Source organism: Typopeltis vanoorti, chromosome 1 (genome assembly GCF_054136105.1).
Source record: "Typopeltis vanoorti isolate ZY-2024b chromosome 1, IOZ_Tvanoo_1.0, whole genome shotgun sequence".
NCBI lineage: Eukaryota > Metazoa > Arthropoda > Arachnida > Uropygi > Thelyphonidae > Typopeltis > Typopeltis vanoorti.
Genome location: NC_143549.1, coordinates 184,375,464 through 184,396,778, shown reverse-complemented (window position 1 = coordinate 184,396,778; position 21,315 = coordinate 184,375,464). Strand labels below are relative to the sequence as shown.

General features: G+C 35.3%; 1 protein-coding gene across 5 annotated transcripts in view; it reads right to left on the bottom strand.

The window, feature by feature from the left end:
• Positions 1-680: 680 nt before the first annotated feature.
• The window catches only part of PIG-C (phosphatidylinositol glycan anchor biosynthesis class C), a 101,570-nt gene continuing 80,935 nt past the window's right edge, over positions 681-21,315 (bottom strand). Inside the window, exons 5-7 of one of the 5 annotated variants that reach the window (XM_090395767.1) lie at positions 11,843-11,990; positions 1,171-1,337; positions 681-965 (exon numbers count right to left, since the gene is read on the bottom strand). In XM_090395767.1, the coding sequence (XP_090251893.1) occupies positions 920-965; positions 1,171-1,337; positions 11,843-11,990 (361 nt within the window). In that variant the 3' untranslated portion in view covers positions 681-919. Of the gene's footprint in view, positions 966-1,170; positions 1,338-1,536; positions 1,738-11,842; positions 11,991-21,315 lie in introns of those variants that run through there. The other 4 variants (XM_090395783.1, XM_090395776.1, XM_090395792.1 and 1 more) reach the window with 4 other exon arrangements.

Genomic DNA, 21,315 nt, shown 5'->3' with positions numbered 1-21,315 from the left:
GATTATGAGTGAAATATAAATTGCATTATTAATTCCAAGTGAAGCAAAATTTATCACATTGCTTAACCATGCCTAGCCTCAGTTTCATTTCCAATATACAAACTTCATTCTATATATATAGTAAAAATCATGATAAAAAATTAATTTTTTTTTACAATTGTATTATTTTGAAATGTTTTCTTTTATAAAGCATTTGTAGGAATTTTGTAATATAGTAATCTGCCATTTATCTGCCCTTCCAAACAACAACCCTTCAATTAATTTACCCTTGCAAGTTAAATGATTTCTGGTAGAGCATCGTAATCGTACTTCTATTATTATTATTATTATTATTATTACATGACACCTCCAGAGAGTCCAAAGATCCATCGAGGGAGGGCACCTGCTCTACAACTCTCCGTCTCCACCACTCCACAACTACCTTCTTCATCTACTCCGACACCATCTAACACTGACCATCACCACTAGTATTTTCACAGACAATCCTAAACATCCATACCCATGGTGGGATTTAAACCCGCAGCCTTTTGGTTGGAGAGCGGATACACTTATCTGACCCTTCCATTATCAGAACAGAGAGTTCTGATAATTGAAGGATCAGCTAAATAGTAAAATACTGTATCACACAAATAGACTGTTCCTATGTATTCTTATGCAACCATAATTAATCTGAAGAACAATTTGATTTTTAATTTATTTTTATTTATTTATTTTTTTTCATTTTCATTTAATCAAACTAATTAAGTGTATATGTTACTTTGTTTTGCTTATTCTTCTTTTTGGCACCTAATGTTGATATTCGTTATTCATTTTTAGGTTCTAAGACTCTTTTTGTTACAGAAATTTTGCTTACACTTAGAAAGACAAACGAAACACATCAACTTTCACTTCCATAATTTCATGAATATGCAAGTACCTATTAGATTTCAGCAATAATGGCCTCATCCCATGGTCCATATATATTTCTATAAAAAATAAGAAAAATGGAAAAAAAAAATTAAAACTGAAGAATGGATAAAAGATTCAAAGGCATAAACCATTCAAGAATAATATTGTGATGAAAACCAAAGTATTAGATGTTTATTTATTCCTACCAGTAAGAGAAAAAAATTATCTACTGAAAAACAGAAAAATTATAAGCCATGTATTAATAATTATTAATTCACTTACTCTTTGTAGGCTTGACAACGAAGAAATCCTGCAGGGCAGAGTATGTTGACACAGAATATCAGTAAGGAAAAGAGAACAGCATACACAAAAGATATACTTCCTATTGTTATCCCTGCTAATAAATACAGCAACAGTGTCATCAAAGTCTGGCCAATGTTAGAAGACTTCTATAGATATTGGAAGGAAGAAATGTAATTTAAAAGAAATGAACATTACTAAATGTAAAACAGAATTCTATATTTTATTTAGGAGAGAAGTGAAAAATGAATGAATGAGAGAGAATGACAGTAGACGTACTGTCCTTTTAATTTATGTTAATTAACATAAATTAACACAAGTTATATGTTAAGAATATTGGGTACTAACCTTTAATTTTTGTCCCTGCTATCAGAATCTTGATTATGAAAATCAAGAGCTCAAGAAAACCACTATGCCAGGTGTCGGGTGCATCAGCCAGCAGGATTCCTGATGACCACTATTTGAGTTGGCAAAAGGATGATACACAGATGAAGTTTCAAGGGAAAAGCATAGAGGAACTTTTGAAACTGATGAGGTCACCACTTTCATCTAAAGAGAAAATGTTAATTGCAACATGGAATGCTAGAACTATGTTTCAAACTGAAAAGACACAAGAAGTTATTAAGGAAGTGGGATATCCTAGAAATAAGTGAGCTGAGATGGATAGGCCTTAGAAGAGTGAGAGCTGTAGAAGGATATCAAACACTGTATATTCAGGTTCGGAAGAAAATCATGAAAGAGGTGTGGTGCTCGTACTTAGTGCACAGACAAGTAAAAGCTTCATAAACCGGAATTCCATAAGTGATCGGATAATAATGTCTAGATTATATTCAATATCTATTCAATTAAAACATAATGCAACTTTATATATCAACAAATGGAAAGGATCTTGAAGAGAAGGAGAATTTTTATGATAAGACAGAGATGTACTGAACAAGTAGTGAAGCATCACATGATTATTCTTATAGGTGATGCGAATGCTAATTTGGCAAAAGAAATAATGTAGTTGAGAGAGCAGTAGGTAATGAAGCATGTGGTCAAAGAAATAAGAATGGTGACTCTAACTGGTGGCATTTTGTGAAACAAATAATCTTCTGATAGGAGGAAACTTATTTAAAAATAAAGGTAAAACGAAAACCCATATTGCTCATGTTGCAATCAAGGGTAACTTCAGGAGTTCACTCTTAGATGTCAAAGCTAGGTGAGGAGCTGATGTAGTGATCATTACTTAGTGACAATTGAAATTAAATTACAACTACACAGGATTAAAAAAAAATCAAATTAATATGATGTCTATATTAAAAATGAATGAAATGAAGAAAAAAATCTTTCTAGTATGATAAAAAATTGATTTCATATTTTGGAAAATATGAAGTAGAGAAAGTAAAAAGCCTAGAAGACATGACTGAAAAGCAATGGAAAAATTTCTAAATGGTACATAATGAGGAGTGTTCATAATAAAGAGTTGTTCAGCTGCAGCAAATTTCGCTAATCTCTCTCCTCTTCTATTTCTCTCTCCCAGCCATTTGGACCTATGAACTTTTCATTTTGTTTTCCACATCCTATTTTGGCATTAAAGTCTCCACAAATGTTGGTAAAATAGGCAAAACATATTTCAACATAGACTCTGACCATAGATTCCTCAGAGCCATTATAAGAATAGACCACAAAAAAAAGAACAACATATCAGGGCATATCAAACATATCAAACCACAAAAGACAACCCAAACAAATAGACTACCTCAAGTTCAGAAAGTACATAGAAGAGACTGAATGGACTATTAAGAACTGCTACATAAATCATGACTATACTGAATTTATTAATAAATTCAATGAGTGCAAGAAAAAATCAGAAATTCCTGTGAAACAAAAAGAAAAGAGAACGTCTCTCACCTCAAACCACAGAACTACTGAAAAAGAGAAAAGAACTAAAGAAAAGTTTCTAGAATACAAAATTATCTGTAAGTTACTAAAGAAAAGAATTCCAGAAGACTATGAAGCTTTCAGGATACAAAGACTAAGAGAAGCAGCACATGCAAAAACCAGCCTGAAAAAAATAGAGAAAGACTTAAATTTTAAACAGTCAATTTCATCTGCCCTACAGGATCAAAATGGAGAAAAACATATTAACAGAAAAAAGAGAGAAGAAATTGTGCTAAATTTCTATAATGACCTTTATGCAACTAACTGCCAAGTCTCAGAATCTATCATTCCAAAACCAAGCAATATACCAGATGTACTTCCAGAAAAAATAGAACATGCCCTTAAAAAAATGAATAAAGGTAAAGCCTCAGGACTTGATTATGTTAAGGCAGAAGAAATCCAACAAAATGGATCAGCTATTTTCAAAGTCTTGGCTACCAGATTCACATGGTACTTCAAAGAAGGAAAGATTCCAGAGGAATGGAAGACCTTAAAAACCATACATCTATTCAAAAAAAGGGAACAATCTGTCTACTCTCTCTCTCACACATATATAAAATCATGAACAGAATCCAAAACACTCTTGAAGACAACTCCAATAGAGAGCAGGCAGGGTTCAGAAGAGGCTGTTCCACAACAGATCATATCCAGGTCATTTTGCAACTAACAGAAAACCGAATCCCTCTATGTTTCCTCATTATTATTATTATGAGACACCTCCAGGGAGTCCAAAGACTCGTTGAAGGAGGACACCTTCTCTACATCTCTCTCTGTCTCCACTACTCAATCCACCAACTACATCAATGCCATCTACTGCCCACCACCACCACCTTTAGTAATTATTGATTATTAAAGTTATTGATTTTAATTAAAAGTATTTGATACCATAAAACACAATACAGTCATCAGTGCCATACTGGAAATAAATGTGGATCCTACTTAAATCCACATGATAAAAGAAATTAAGACTACAGACCACACAAATAATCCTATTTGATTGGCAGTGTAATCTCCCCAAATGATGATTTAGTACTAATATCTCAAAACCCAAAAGATCTAGAAGAAATGGATGAAAAAAATATACACAAACAGCAGTGAGATAAGCTTAGAAATGAATCTAGAAAAAACAAAATGGATTAAAAAATTTATACAAGTGACAGTGATGTTATTACTAAATATATCACCTATGTAATAATAACATCCCTATAGAACAAGTTGACTCTTCCAACTTGGGAAGCTATCCATCACCCACTACAGATAATAATAATAATTTCTTATGCCACACACATGAAAAGGCTTATGTGTTTGTCGTACATGTTAATTTATTTTAACAGTATTAATGGGAACATAGACTAATAAGAAAATAATAACTATTTATTAACTTATTGCTAATATTTTGCTGGTATTATATCGAGCATCTTCAGAGCACAAAAACAGTTTGTCACACTACATGAAACAGCAACAATCTGGTATAACAGTGAGACTAGTTTAAACAATTGCAAGGACAACATAAAGACTAAAGTCCTAATTCAGTGCCATCTATCCTGGGAAAAAAAAAAAAAAAACAGAGCAAGCAGGTATTAATTAGGTCTTAAGATGACTGACTCAAATTTTTGATAGATTTATATAGCTATACTTGGTGAGGTTTTGAGTATATTTCAAGGCTTCTGTTGATTCCAGAAACAATCTTTCTCTGACTTATAATGACTTCCCTGTAGCACTTTTGGTTTTTTCCAATTGATCCTGTGTGTAGGGCTATCTAAGGCATGGTCTGCTAGGCCCAACTTGCCATAACAACAGTGACAGATGTATTTTTTATGTTCACTGAGGTGGATGTCCATAGTTCTTCCTGTCTGTACATAATAAGCTCGATCACATAAACAGGGCACTTCATTGACTCCTGGATGTGATAAAGAAGAGATTCTGTCCTTGGGTGAATGGATGAAAGTTGCCAATTAGACATAAGATTTAAATACAGTGCATAGTTGATGCTTTGCACATAGCTGATACCCAAAAATTCACTTTACAATGGAACTGGAAGCTAATGACTGTCTGCCCGTACTGGATACACTAATTACACATCTTCCAGATGGTTCCTTATCCTTTTCGGTTTATAGAAAACCAACACATACAGAAAGATATTTGCACAAACAATCACACCACCACCCATCTCAACAGTATGGTATCATAAAAACACTAACCCACAGAGCTAGAGTGATTTGTTCCAATGCTCTCAGTGCTCAATTCACTCACGTCACACCTTCTGCACCAATGGCTATAATCCCCATAGGAATGAAAATATACTAAATGCTCCCCAGAAATCTCCCTTACACTGTTTACCACAGAAAAATACTCCAAACCTCAACAAGTGTGGTGGCTGTATAAATTTATCAAAAATTTGAGCGAGTCATCTTAAGACCTAATTAATACCTGCTTTCTTTCTCTCTCTCTCTCTCTCTCTCTCTGTTTTTTTTTTTTTTTTTTTCCTATGTACAACATAGATGGTGCCTAATTAGGACTTTAGTCTATGTGTTGTCCATTGCAATTGTTTAAACTACTCCCATTGTTATACCAGACTGTTGTTGTTTTGCGTACTGTGATGAACTGTGTTTATGCTCTGAAGATGCTGGATATAGTACTAGCAAAATATTAGCAATAAGTTCATAAATAGTTATTATTTTCTTATCAGTCTGTGTTCTCATTAATAACGTTAAAAATAAATTAATATTCTTATGCCACAGTACTGCTCTGTGCACTTAACAACTTTTCATATAATTACTGGATTCTGTAGCTCCACATACAGGATTATATGATTCACTCTGCCCTAAATGAAAGCAAAGAAGCTACCTTGGTCATAAACACATTTTCCAATATTATCACTGGATCCAGAATTCTCAAACCCCACATTGCCTCCAGCAACAAGCTGTTTTAAGTAATTCTCTCAAGCTGCATAAATACCATTTCATTTCCTTTCCTTCCTTTTCCTTGGCCGCTTTCTTCCACGAGATAACTCAAAAGTATTGTTGCAGTTCAGAACTCTGTCTTTATTGAAAATACAATACTCCTTACATTCTATCCCTGAAAAAATAATTATTATTAATATTATCACGGCTCTTCTGTGATGTCGAAGGACTAATCTAGACCTCAAATGCATCACCTCTCAGAACTCTGCCTTACTATTATTATTACTACCCTAAAGACCCCATGGAGTCAAAGACTCATCTAGGAGGTCCCTTTGTGTCATACACACATAGCTCATCATACCATGCCTTAAACACATTCAAATTCTCTGCAGACCTTTGGTATTCTATGGTATGACCACATTCTCAGGCAAGACATTCCAATCATTCACAACTCTGCATGCAAAAATTCTGCTTCTCACTCTTTTGTTCACACCCTCCTTATACAGCTTCTAGGGATGACCTCTTGTTCTCCCTTGATCTCCCACCATTTTATGAAAAACCTCTTCAACACTGATCCTATAACAATCCCTTACCGACTTGTATACATCTCTATCATATCTTCGTTATCTCTATCCATGTTCAATGAAAATACAATACCCCTTATATTCTGTCCGTGTAACTATATTTGGGCTCTTGATGGGCTAGTGCACATAATGTACAGTCTTTTCAGTCAAGTCAACTCCATCTTCCTGTGGTATGACCTATTTCCACAAATGGGGCTCTGGAAAGGTGAGTATTTCTGCCTTAAAATCAAAGCTTCCCAAATTGGAGGACCTGCCAACAAGACGTCTAGGTTGTAGATGGCCTTCAATACAGAGTGAAATATCACCACCCTGCTTACTAGAAGTGGCTATCACCAAGTTTCGTTTTTAGAGAATGATCGCCACTTTGTCCTCTTTGTGTGTGTGTGCATGCACACGATGGCCTTCCTCAGCATGCTTTCCATACTGTAGTTATTGAACTAGGGACTAGTACTTCCTACATTCAAGGGTAAAGCAGTAAAGTATTTTCTGCAAGCTGGTCAGCTGCCAGATAGTACATAGGACCAAATATGTTGGTAACAATTCAAGACATTTCCCGATCAGTTGGCAATAATCCTGTGACTAGAGGGAATACAAGTATAGCAGCTTGCAGGGGTACTGTCAACTGGATCTGCATTCTGAATTTAAAGGAATGGAGAAACAACAACATAGCAGATAAAAAATTCTGGAACCTTAACCTCCCTACCAGATGATGTGGATCAAATATATGAACCACCTGATTTTTCAAGAATAAAAATATCTAACTTTCTGTCTTTTATCACGTAATTAGTTTGCTCGGCCATTAATCCCTCACTGTTAACCATTAAAAGATTAACTGTGATGCATGATGTCCTTCTGTAACAATCAAAACAGAAGATAACCTACATTACTTCAACGAATAATGACATTAAAAATGAACAAAATGGTGACAAAACACACAGAAATGAGGATTTCAAATTATTAAGCAAATCTTGAATACCATCACAACTGCTTAGAAACAAAAATAAAGAGTCCTTTCTTTCATGCTTACACGGTAATCAGAATACATTTTGAAAAATTATGGAGACAACTACTGTGTTATAGAGTAAAAACTTTAGTTTAATATAAACCAAAATCAACACTTGATGTTTCGACCTTCATATCAGGGTCATCATTTGGAGCATACACAATATATACATAGAAACAAGCTGCAGTATAATCTACATTGTTTGCTAAAGTTACTGACCAACAGTCATTACAATTATTGGCCTGACCTCTGGTGGAAACAAAAAAAAAAAAAAAAAACCTTTACTACTACATCAAAGCTAGAGTCCTATTATTATAGATATTAGATATTATTATCTATTAGGTTACAAAACTAAGAGTTTGGGCTGGAGAGCAACATGTTTATAAATATATATATATTTTATTGTTCATATTTACTCGGTAGATAATGTTTTAAAAAATTAGCTTGAATGACTATACACTGAGAATGAAAAAGAATAATGTTTAATGTTAAGATACTACTAGTTTCGTTGAATAAATCAACTTCTTCAGGTATCACAGGTAAAGAATTATATAAAATAACAGAGACATGATAAAATTACATCAACAGATCCAGTATAAAAGACAACAGTACATTTTAAAACAGGAATGTGTGCTAGAGTTCCAATTGAAGTTGACTACGTGTGTGAGCTGTCACATGAGTGCGCCACTACTGGACAGTGGCAATGTGTGCGTCAGAAAGATTGTAGCTAAGGCTGTTGTTAATATGGATGAATCAAGGGATATTTCTCTAGATTCGATAATCTTTCTTTTGAGTTCACACATGGATATTAGAAGTTTGCGGCCAGTCTACGAGGTGTTGGCAGCCTTCATCCGAGTTAATAGAGAGGAGAACGTGGCTAGAGAGTGCTGGCCTTGGCCCTATTGTAGGATATGTCTCTTTGGTGTTCTTCTACATGTAAAAGAATGGATTTAACTGTCTGGCCGCAATATGGTTTGCCACATTCACACAAAATCTTGTAGACTCCTGGTTGAATAGGGAGATGTTTCACTTTAGGTCTACTTAGTATGGAGCAAAGTTTTGGAAACGTAGTGAAGCAAATTCTAATGTTGAATTTCTTAAGAATTTTTGCCAGTTTTGAGGAGAGAGAGCTGATGTATGGCAATGATATAAAAGCTCTTGGGGAGAAGAATCTTCAATAGCAGTTGTGCGATGGCAAGAGAAAAATTTATCAATCTTTTTAAGAGAGAAACCATTGTTGACAAAAGTCCTTTTTATTAAATGGAGTTCATTTTCAATTTCTGTTTCATCTGTTAGTAAAGACCTGGCTCGATGTGCCAGAGTTGAAATAATACCAAATTTTTGCAGAGGGTAGTGATGGGAAGAAGCATGAAGGTATCTCTGTGTGTGTGGGTTTTCTAAAAATGGAAATTTTGATATTTTCAGTGCATCTCGTAAGTTTTAAGTCCAGAAAGGGAAGATAGTCGTTGGATTCCAGTTCGTAGGTAAAATTGATTTTCTCATGAAACTTGTTGAGGTGGTCTAGAAAAAAAATTGAGGTTGTTGACACCGTGTTCCCAGATGAGGAATACATTGTCTATATAATGATACCATATTTTGGGTTTAAGAGTTGAGGAATTAATTGCTTGTTCTTCAAAATCCTTAAGAAATATATCAGCAAGAATCGGAGAGAGCGGACTGCCCATAGCCAAATCTGAGTTCTGTTTGTAAATCTTGTTTTCGAATTTGTAGTATCCTGAATTTACACAGTGAGAGAGTAAGGAAAAGAATTTCTTGGATAGTGTGTTCTGGAGAAGATGGAGGACTTCTTGAGTAGGTACATTCGTGAAGAGAGAAACTATATCGAAACTTGCCATTAAATCTGATTTGTTGAGTTTGATGTCTTTGATTTTGGACACAAAATCAGCTGAATTTTTTATATGAGAAAAGGAATTTCCAGATAGGGGCTTTTTAAAAAGGATGCAAGGTATTTAGATAGGTTGTAAGTAGGGGAGTTTATGCCTTCAATGATTGGTCTGAGTGGAGAGTTTAATTTATGGATCTGTGGGAGTCCATATAATCATGGGATTAGCGGATTAATCGACCTGAGAGAAAGATGGATGTTTCTTGGTAACTCTGAGGTGGTTTTCAGTAAATTGTTGGTCCTATTGTGCAGTTCTTTTGTAGGGTCACTATTTAGTTCAGAGTAAGTGTCAGTGTTTAGTAGTCCCAAAATTTTGTTATGGTAATCAGATTTGTCTAAGATGACAGCAGCATTCCCTTTGTCTGCAGGGAGAATAAGGATGTCATTATTATTTCTTAAGTTTTTAATAGCTGATCTTTCAGAATGAGAAATGTTGTCAGATGGCGGTCTTACATGATTTATGGTGAATATAGCTTCCATACGAAGAAGGTTTGCTTCTTGGTTTGGTAATAAGGGTGCTGCTTTTTCTATCTATCAAAATCTCAAAATCTCCATTTTTAGAAAACCCACACACACACAGACATGAAGATACCTTCATGCTTCTTCCGGTCACTACCCTCTGCAAAAATTTGGTATTATTTCAACCCTGGCACATCGAGCCAAATCTTTACTAACAGATGAAACCGAAATTGAAAATGAATTCCATTTACTAAAAAGGACTTTTGTCAACAATGGTATCTCTCTTAAAAAGATTGATAAATTTTTCTCTTTCCATTGCTCAACTGCTATTGAAGATTCTTCTCCCTCAAGAGCTTTTATATCGTTGCCACACAAGCTCTCTCTCCCCAAAACTGGCAAAAATTCTTAAGAAATTCAACATTAGAACTTGCTTCACTACGTTTCCAAAACTTCGCTCCATACTAAGTAGACCTAAAGTGAAACATCTCCCTATTCAGTATCCAGGAGTCTACAAGATTTTGTGTGAATGTGGCAAACCATATTACTGCCAGACAGCTAAATCCATCCTTTTACGTATGGAAGAACACCAAAGAGACATATCCTACAATAGGACCAGGGCGAGTGCTCTCTCTAGCCACTTTCTCTTCTCTATTAACTCGGATGAAGGCCGCCAACACCTCGTAGACTGGCCGCAAATGTCTAATATCCAAACTCGAAAGAAAGATTATCGAATCTAGAGCCATATCCCTCGATTCATCCCATATTAACAACAGCTTTAGCTACAATCTTTCTGATGCACACGTTGCCATTGTCCAGTATTGGTGCACTCGTGACAGCTCATGCACATAGTCAACTTCAATTGGAACTCCAGCACGCATTCTTGTTTTGAAATGTACTATTGTCTTTTATACTAGATCTGTTGATGTAATTTTATCATGTCAATGTTATTTTATATAATTCTTTGCCTGTGATACCTGAAGAAGTTGATTTATTCAATGAAACTAGTAGTATCTTAACATTAAACGTTATTCTTTTTCATTCTCGGTATATAGTCATTCAAAACTAATTTTATATATTTAAAAAAAAAAGTGATTATACATATAAATTTCAACCAAGTGGTATGGAATAGTTTCCTAAGGTCCTAAAGTATGCTAGATAATAAGTGGGCTGAATATGTGTCATCCAATTCTTGGAATTTTTATGCCATCATTATTGTTGAGATTAGGGTGGTTAATCAAAATTTCACAGGCTTCTTAAAGAAGCCTGTGAAATTTTCTTTCATACCAGGTTTTTGTATGATGTAAAGAGCAGGCACTTTTCCAATCGATTTGGTGTAAGGTGTTGAGAGCATGATCGGAAAGGCCTGCTTCACCAAAATTGTTATATTTAATGTGTCTTTTGTGTTCTTTTTTTATGTATAGGAATTGTATGTGAAACTGGACTGACAAATGCCACTGCTCGCTGCAGATTAGTGACAAAAAAGTTCATGTAATGTAAAAAAATCACGAGAACTGATTAATCACACTTGCTTAAAGTGAGAAATAGTATCATTTCACTCAATCACGTTAACTGATTATCATGCATATCAAATTTGCATTAAGCAAGGTTTTCCTGTACTACAAAACATGATGAGAACAAAATTTTAATACAGTGCACATCCTAATTATGTTCAATCATTTTATAACCAAATAAGACTTGATATCTGGTGGCTAAAATATTTTTTCTTCTCTGCAGAGTATGGAATAAACATGTTAAAAATCTGTTTTGTGGTCTTTGCATTATTGTCACTAGCATCACAAAGCAGTCCAGATATCCTGTGACTTACTGTATCTATTCTTATATACATTACAAGCTAAAAGTGAAAAATCAAAGTTTTTACCTGAATTCTTCTTCTAAAAATGGGAGCTAACACAAAAACTCCAGCTGCAAAAGTTAAAAGAGCAAAAGCATGCCTAGTAGTGGGAAGACGGGATGCCAAACATACTGACCCAAAAATTGCAGCATTCAGAGATAAAGTACTTGAAGCTCTTGAATAAAAAAATAAATAATAAATAAATAAAAGTATGTACATATGTATATGTGTCTATATATGTAAGTATTTAAATATACATGAATGCATATATACAAGTGTGTGTGTGTGTGCGTAAACGATGAAATATATATAAAAATAGGAAAGCTGGATCTCAACCATCCATGAACTCGATTTCACCACATCTAGCCGGAAAAGCTGGTCATTTCTGGGAAAATTAGGTGGGGCAGAACAACACACAAAACAACAGACATAACTCCTGATCAAATGGCTAATCATTTATTGAAAACCTCCAAGATATATCCCAGCCCTATCAGGAAAATTACTGTGCAACCTTCCATCACACAAATCCTGAAGACAGGCCCCGAGCTTCCTGAATTTGTACACCTAGTATCTTGGGAAGAGGTACAGGTAGCCTTAAAACTTGTCACCAAGAATGGCAAGGCTGCAGGAGTGGATGGTATCCTCCCCGAGTTTCCAAAACATCTTGGTCAACAAGGCCAAATATGGCTGGCACCCTTTTCTCAAAAATTATAATGACTGGAAAACTACTAAATCTGTGGTGGGAAGCCAAAATAATTGCCGTGCCCAAACCAGGTAAAGATCAAAATGATGTCAAAAATCTATGACCTATCTCCTTGCTTTGCTCCACCTTTAAGCTCTTTGAAAGAATTCTCCTTAAAAAAATTTCACCATCATCGAAAGAGCGCTCCCGATTGAACAAGCTGGCTTCAGGCCAGAAAGAAATTGCTGTGACCAGGTCCTGCTGGCCCTGACAACACAGATTGAAGCAGGCTTCCAGAAGAAACTTAAATCTGGAGCCACTTTCATTGACCTAACATCAGCTTATGACACAGTCTGGATCAGGGGGGGGGCCTCCTCCTAAAGCTAGGAAATATTATAAGGTGCAAAAAAACTTTCATGCTTTTTGAATCCATTCTCTCCAACAGAAAGATCTGGGTCCATATTGGTGAAAAAAAAGAGCAGGCCCAGGGCTCTGTATTATCCCCTTTACTCTTTAACATCTACATGTATGACTTACCACATACCAGCTCAAGCAAGTGTATGTATGCTGATGACCTAGCGATCCTACATAAATCTACCTCCTTTGCCAACCTGGAATCAACCTTGAACACCTGAACATCCTGGAAGAGTACTTCAAGCAGTGGTACTTGAAGCCAAATCCAACAAAAATTGTGTCCAGAGTATTTCACCTGAACAATGCAGAGGCGAATCGACACCTCAACCTTTCTTTCTGTGGAAAAATGGTAGAACACCCAAAATACCTTGGAGCGAGCCTGGACAGAAGCCTAACCTATAAAAGGCACATCACCAACCTGTCCAACAAAATTAAAACAAGAAACAATATCATTTCAAGGCTTGGTGGAACAATCTTGGGTTTCTGGTGCAGAAGTCCTAAGGTCATCTGCACTAGCCCTTGCATTCTCTGCAGCAGAATATTATGCCCCTGTCTGGGAAAGAAGTGCACACACTAACATTATAGACACCCAGCTAAACTCTACCATGCGCACAATTAGTGGGACAGTGAGAAGAGCACCCCTCTTTCCTGGCTGCCTGTCCTATCTAACATTACTCAACCAAACATACAGAGAAGACAAGCCTCGATTAAAGAATTTAATAAAGCAATGAACAACCCACTCCTGCCCCTGCACCAGACTCTCATAAATCCACTTAGTCTTTGCCTAAAATCTAGAAAGCCTTTCTGGTCCATGGACAAACTCTCTTCAGCTGCCCTGCCATCAACACCTGACATGTGGAAAGAATACTGGTTCAACAATCTCTCAACAAACGGCTTCCTGGTAGAAGATCCCTGTGCTCTGCAGCCTGGTTTTGCTCTTCCTAGGAAGATTTGGTCATCAATAAACAGGATCAGAACTAACCAGAATGTGACTACATACTACATAAATAGAGGCTGTTAGACCACCCTTATTGTGACTGTTCTCCTGTGGCTCAGATGATTACTCATATTGTGAACGACTGCCCAAGGCACCAATTTCACGGTGGTGGCCTACAGGACATCCACAAGGTGATGGATGAGGCCTTGGATTGGCTTTCCAGACTGGACATTGACCTATAGCTGTTCTGTATTCCTTTTGCCATAAGAATAAATAAATAAATAAAATATAAAAATAAGGATTAACTGCAGTGTCAACTGCCTTGAATATGCCATTGATAAAGAAAAGAACATTTGCAATGAAGATAAATGCAAAAGTTTATGGAAACTAAATGTTTTTCAAGGATTGGGAGCTCATGATAACATTTATCGGTACTGCAATGCTTAAAAGACACATTTTACCCTAAGAGGCTGTTTATTTGAAATGTTTTGAACTGTCGGCATTTTTAAATTCAAGTCTCTCAATCGTTAACCTTGAGAATGCAGAAGGAACAGTGAGAATCAGAGGTGATTAAGGAGGAGTAGAATATAATGAATTAAAAAAAAAAAAGAGAGAGAATATTAGTCAATCAAGTTAGTCATTGAGTCAATGGACCCAAAGGCCACTGATAAAACCAAACTATTCACTCCTGAGATTGCACAGCCCCAAAACACTAAAATTAACAGGTACATTCCAACAACTCAAAGGAACTAACCTGGTGTGGTTACTTAGACAGTGATTATCACTATGCTTTTTTAAATTGAAGAAACAAATAGCTAGAGATAATAATGAACTAAAATTTATTTAATTATTTAAATAATATGATAATAATTTTTATTAAATATTTTAACAAAGTTGAAATACTGGCTTAATATTTGACTTGTTCTTCCTATTATGCAAGTACATGGAAGAGCAAGAGACCGAGTAGCAAATGATGTAAATGTACAATCCTGGTCAGTGGCATCTATGGATGGATGCAGTAAAGAGAGTATCTTAATTGTTGGAATGATAAGATTTCTGGTGAGTCAGCCATATTTATTTATTTTTATGTGATTCCCATACATGAAAGGCTGTTAGTCTACAATACATTAGTAGTATTAGTAGACTAAGGGTATGATAATCCAGTAACACTACTCTGGAGACCAAACTTGGAATTTTTCGAAGCCACTTCAGCTTCCAGTATGCAGGGTAATGGTTGCACATACTCATCGACCACCTAAAGGCATTCACAAAACACCCATGCTCATGGTGGGATTTAAACCCACTGCCTATTGCTTGGAAAGCAGATATGCTAACATGACAACAGTTTAATTCAGCAGAATGTTGTAGAGCTGTGATAGAATCCAAAAATAGTCTCTAAGATTTAAATCTACATATATAATAAAAAGATTTTTTTCCAACCAAATATCATAATCTGAATCACTGGCATTGTCAGCACCATTAGAACTAGTGTAATGCAGATAAAAGCCAGACTTTCCCTGTCCCCCACCCCATCAAGACAGATGTTAGCAGTTCTTTCACATTCTGGCCAGACACCTTGCCACAGAAAGGGCTCATCTTTGTGAAGCAATTGCATAAGTTTTTTATCATCATCAGATTTTTTTTTCATTAGTTATGAAAAAATCACATCATGTAAATGCCTTCCATTTTCAGCTTTATAAAGATAGGCCGTTTCTATGGAAAGTTCCATGACTTATGGCAACCCTGTGCTAGCAAAAATCTGGGCAACTATTATTATGAGATCAGCACAATGAAGAAAACCTCCTTATATGTTCAGAAGTAACCAATTAGGATTATGCCATCTAGTACATTTACCTTCCTTCAATGAGTCTTTATGTGGTTCCCATCCATAAAGTGCTGTAAACTTGAAGTAAATTTAATATTATAATCAGGCTAAGGTTTTTTTTTATAGATATAAATATATATATATATATATATATATATATATATATATATTAATATATATTATTTATTCATAATCTGGAAACATTGTTCTAGAACACAAAATATGAACATATTTTGTGTTCTAGAACATAAAACAGATGAACATAAACAGAGGTGCCCAAATGTTTCAGCATTCTGGCAATCATTACAGTATACAAATCATATTTACTAAGATGATATTGTGATTTTATCCACTTTACTTAAAGCTAGCGATAAGCACTCATGCCAAGCTATAGTAGAATGAGCATTCCCAAATGAAATGTATATAAGAACAATGAACACCTCCAAATGGGTTACACACTTTGGCGTGTTGTGGCACGTCATGGCCAAAATATTCAAAGAAATGCCAATACAGCTGGGACATTCAACAGTCTGTAATTTAATCTTCACATTATCTCTCAAGATGCTGATTTATCCATTACATTCAACATGACATGAATCACTTAATTTAAAAATGTCTTACTAAATTACATGTATAATAGTAGCAGTACTTCATCGCCTCTGTATATGAATAAGGTTGATCATCCCGAGACGAAGGAAAAAAAATATTTAAGTAAAATGTCAGCAGCATGGATTTCTGCATAATGTAAACAGTGTTAACAAAACAGGAATATTTGAGAACAAGGAACCACTCTTGCTAAGATTACTATACAAGCATTATTTGCATATCTCACGTTTCCAATGATTTCGAAAGATATGGATTAATAATCTCTGTCTCCTATCCTCTCAAGTTTATTGTAAAAAATTGATATGTATGTAGAAGACATAATATAACATTAAATTGCAGATAACTTACATTGCAGAAAAAATTATTTACTATCAGCAGAATTTTCAGCCAGCAACCATTCCCAATACACAGGAATAGAGATAAGACAACTTATAATAGCAGTTGAAATTAAAGCATGTTACAATGCACGATATTCTTCAGGAGGAGAGCTAAATCTATAAACTAATTCAGCATTATCTCTCAAGTTTCTGATATATCAATTACATAAAGAGTGTGAAATAACAAAAAAAAAATCACTATTTTTTATCACTATAAATCTGCCTGCAGAAAGACACCTAACTAGCTAGTCCTAAGAGATGGTTTATCAAAAGGAGATCTCTTTGATCAATGTTATTTTTTGATCACTAAATACTTAATCACTAAAATAACTGAAAATTGGGTTTTATTAGTCAAAAATTTGATACAACTAGTAACCGACTAGTTCCGTCACATTAACTGGTGGATTCTTCTGGGTTAGATGAATATACATATAACAGCTTAAAATAAATTATGCTTAGATTACAAATTAGCCTAGATTATGAATCAATACATAACTGAAAAATGCCAAATTCATAGGAACCATTATACAATACAAATATGTAGAGCATGGATGCTAACACTTGGTTAGTCATTGTTAAGCAAGTGCATCCTATAATTAGCTGCGAAATTAAACTCTGATATGTGTGTGTGGAGAAATGAATGATTTTCAGATATCACAAAGGATCATCTCTTGTTTCTGTTCAGGTGCCTTGTGAGCAGATTACTACTACTGTGGCTTCTTTTACGTTGCGGGCTCTGTAGTCATCTTCTATGCATTGCATAGTACTTTTATCCCATTCAATGTTATGGTTAGTGTTGGAAAAATGGAATGTTAAACTAGAACTCTCTTCTCTGTTGTTGTTAATGTCTCCAATGTGCTCTTTTTGTCTTATTTCTAGACTTCTTGAAGTTTGTCCGATGTAATTCAGGCCACAAGAACAAGGAATATTGTAAACTGCGGGGTGTTTATTGAAAGCATTTTGGTCTTTAGGTGAGTGTAACATTCCGTACTGTCCTAAACGGTTTGAAGGCTACCTGAATGTTGTGAGACCTTAGGAGGCTGGCAATTTTTTGTGAAAGTATACCAACAAAGGAAATGGAAATTGAAGTACTGTAATGAGTGTCCTGGATTTGCTGTGGAGAGGGGTTGGAGAAAAGTATTCTTTTTTTTTGGATATCCATTGTTGGTTAAGATTTGGAGAATAAAATCTAATTCTTCTGTTAATATTCTTTCATCTCTTATAATAAAGATCACCCTGTTCTTCAGCATATGTATTCTGTTCAGTCTGATTTTGCTCATCAGACTTGACATTACTAGCATTCAAGAATGTGTCAGAAGAGCTAATCGAAGGTGGCATGGTCACTTAAATAGAATGGGTGAGGAAAGGTTAACAAAACAGGTGTTTGATGCCAAGATGGCATGAAAGAGACCAAGGTCAACATGGATTGATTCAGTCAGAACAGCTTTAGAAGACTGAAAGAGAAAAATGTTAAACATGACAATATCGGAGTGCTTACAAGTAATAGCCTAATTTGGAGGAAAACTGTGGATAGGAGATTAATAATAATGATGTAAACTTAATCATGTAGTGCTATCATTGTAACCTGAACATCTCTCGGAGGTATATATCAGAAAATTGATGATGATGAAGAAGGTGTTCCTATCTATCATCTTCACTATGTCACTTATTAATGGACCTCTCACTGGTACCAGATTATAAAGAAGATAAGTCAGTGAAATACCCATAATCATTATCCAATTTCTGATAACGAGGGGATGGGGATTCCCTTAGGGAATGTACAGGATAATTATGATAGTACTACATGAAAAATTTACACCATTACTAACTTCTGATCAACAATTTTAATCATCATCATCATCAAATTCCTGCCATGTACCCTCAAGAGGTGTGCAGGATATAATAGTACGACACGAAAAATTTACATCATTACTAACTTCCTATTTACAATTTTCCTCTAAATCAGTCTGTTACTTGTCAAAACTCCAACATTATCAGATCTTATATTTCTATCATCTAAGGCACTTTGTACCGTATCAATCCACCTATATCTTGGTCTTCCTCTGGGTCGTTTTCCTGCCAACCTGGCAGAGAACCTTGTTTTGCTAATCTTTCTTCGCCCATTCTGTTTAAGTGACCATACCACCTCAGATTAGCTCTGCTAACAATGTCAAGTTCTTTCCTGATATCCTCCTTTTTAATATGATATTGCCATTGATGCCATCTGTTCATGCCTCTAATCTTTCTCAGGACTCTCATATCTGCAGTCTCTAGTCTTTGGTCAAGTGTTTTACTTCTGACCCAGCTCTCAGATTCATAAGTTATAACTGGTTTGAACACCGTCTTGTATACAGCTAATTTAGAGTTCCGACTAATTTCTCTCTTATTCCATATGAATTTATTCAATTGACTTACTACCGTACACGCTTTGTTGATTCTGTTGTCTATTTCCATATTTAATTTACCATCTTTACTAAAAATCATACCTAAGTAGCCGAAATGTTTTAATTGTTCCACAGGTTCTACATTCATGACGCAGTTGACATTTTCAACGATTCTGCCTATATTCATTGTCTTTTTATTGCTGACCTTCATACCATATCTATTACAACAGTTATTCAATTTAGTCAGGGAATCTCGAAGACTTATAGCGGATTTATTTATAAGTATAACATTGCCCGCATAAAGCAAAGAGCTGACATTGAAACCTCCAATTTTGATATCATGTTTAATACCACTTTCCTTCATAATGTGATCCATGTAGATAATGAATAACAGAGGGGATAATGTACATCCTTGTCTCACACCAGATTTCACAAAAAGCCATCTTCCTGTACTTCCTTCAATTCTAACTGCTGACTTACAACTCAAATAAAGACTAAGTATTGCTTCAGATAATGCCCCATTGACATTGTATAACTGTAGCATTTTCAATAGCTTCTCTCCTGGCACCTTGTCATATGCCTTTTCCACATCTACAAAACTTAAATACAGATCTCTGTTATATTCCCATGATTTCTCAACTATCTGTCGTAAAGTGAAAATCTGATCCAAACAGCTTCTATTTGGCCTGAATCCAGCTTGTTCTTCCCCAATCCTTCTCAACCATTTCTCAAGTATACTTGCATAAATCTTACCAGGAACACTCAGTAGGGAAATATTTCTGTAATTCTCACATCCTGTTTTATTTCCCTTTTTATATATGGATACCATGAGAGCTCTACTCCAATCATCGGGAATTTGATCCTCTGTCCAGGCTTTCTGAACTATGCAGTCCAGCCACTGTAAGACTTTTATACCACCATACTTCAGCATTTCTGTTTGAATATGCCTGCTGCCTTTCCACATTACAATCCTTTCATGGCTTTTTTTTATTTCAAGTATGTATATGTAATCCTGTCTGTATGCCTGTTGAGTGTTTTTCACTGCTGTGCTATCACTACTTGTTTCATTTAGCAATTTTTCGAAGTAATTACTCCATACTTCGAGGATATCTTTTTCTCCCGTTTTTCATCACCTTTATCATCGCTAATTCCTTTTACAGCACTCTTTCCTCTATTTCTCTTCTTCAACAACCTCCAGAATATTTTGCCACCTTCTGGATATTTATTTTCTACGTTCTTGTCAAAGTCCTCCCATGACTTTTGTTTTGATTTCTGATTTCTGGTTGTCTGCAAGGATAGAAAAATCAGAACATGAGTTCTGATTTTTCTATCCTTGCAGACAACCTCACCACATGCCTCTCTAGCTGAATCAATCAGGTTTTTCTTCAAGGCATGCCAGTGAATCTCCAAGTTTGGTTTCTCTTCTCAAACTCTAATTTTTTCTCCAATAATCTTAGTTTATTTTAGTCTACAGTTCGCATCTGAGAGCTGCTCAACTTTTATTCGCTTTAAAACTTTCTTACATGTTATTCTTTTCAATATGAAATTCAATTTCATCCAGCTCAAGACTAAATAGTGATCACTTCCAATTTCAAATCCTCTGTACACTCTGGTGTCCTGCACCAGGGAGAAAACATCACTATCAACAATAACATAGTCAATGAGACTTTTCTTATTCCTTGCCTCTTCTCTCCATGTGAATTTGTGAACATTTTTATGTTGGAACATGGTGTTAGTAATAACATGGTGTTAGTAATAACCAGTCCATGTCCTGAGCAGAAATCCAACAGATATTTGCCATTATTATTAGCTTTGCTCTTTTCTCCAAATTTTCTCAAAATATTTTTGTATGTCTGACAATCATTTCCTACTCTGCTATTTAGATCCCCAACAAAGACTAACTTTTCCTTTTTCATTGTCAGTTGCTTTCTCTAAAGCCTCAAAATATTCTTCCACTTCTACATTAGTACAACCTTCTATGGGACCATAGGCACAAATAAGTCTCATTGTCCAGTTACCCGTTCTCATTTTTGCCCACATTACTCTACTTGAGACTGACTGCCATTCAAGAAGATTAGCCTTGTATTTAGTGTTGAATACTATGGCTACTCCTTCTTTTCCTTCATTGTCATTGCCTGAATATAATATTTTGTATTTATTATTCAGAAAGATCTCACCAGTTTTTGTCTTTTTTGTTTCAGTCACCCCTATTATGTCGATCTGGTACTTATCTAATTCCTCAGCTAGCTCCACTTCTTTGCCATTCAAGCTTCTT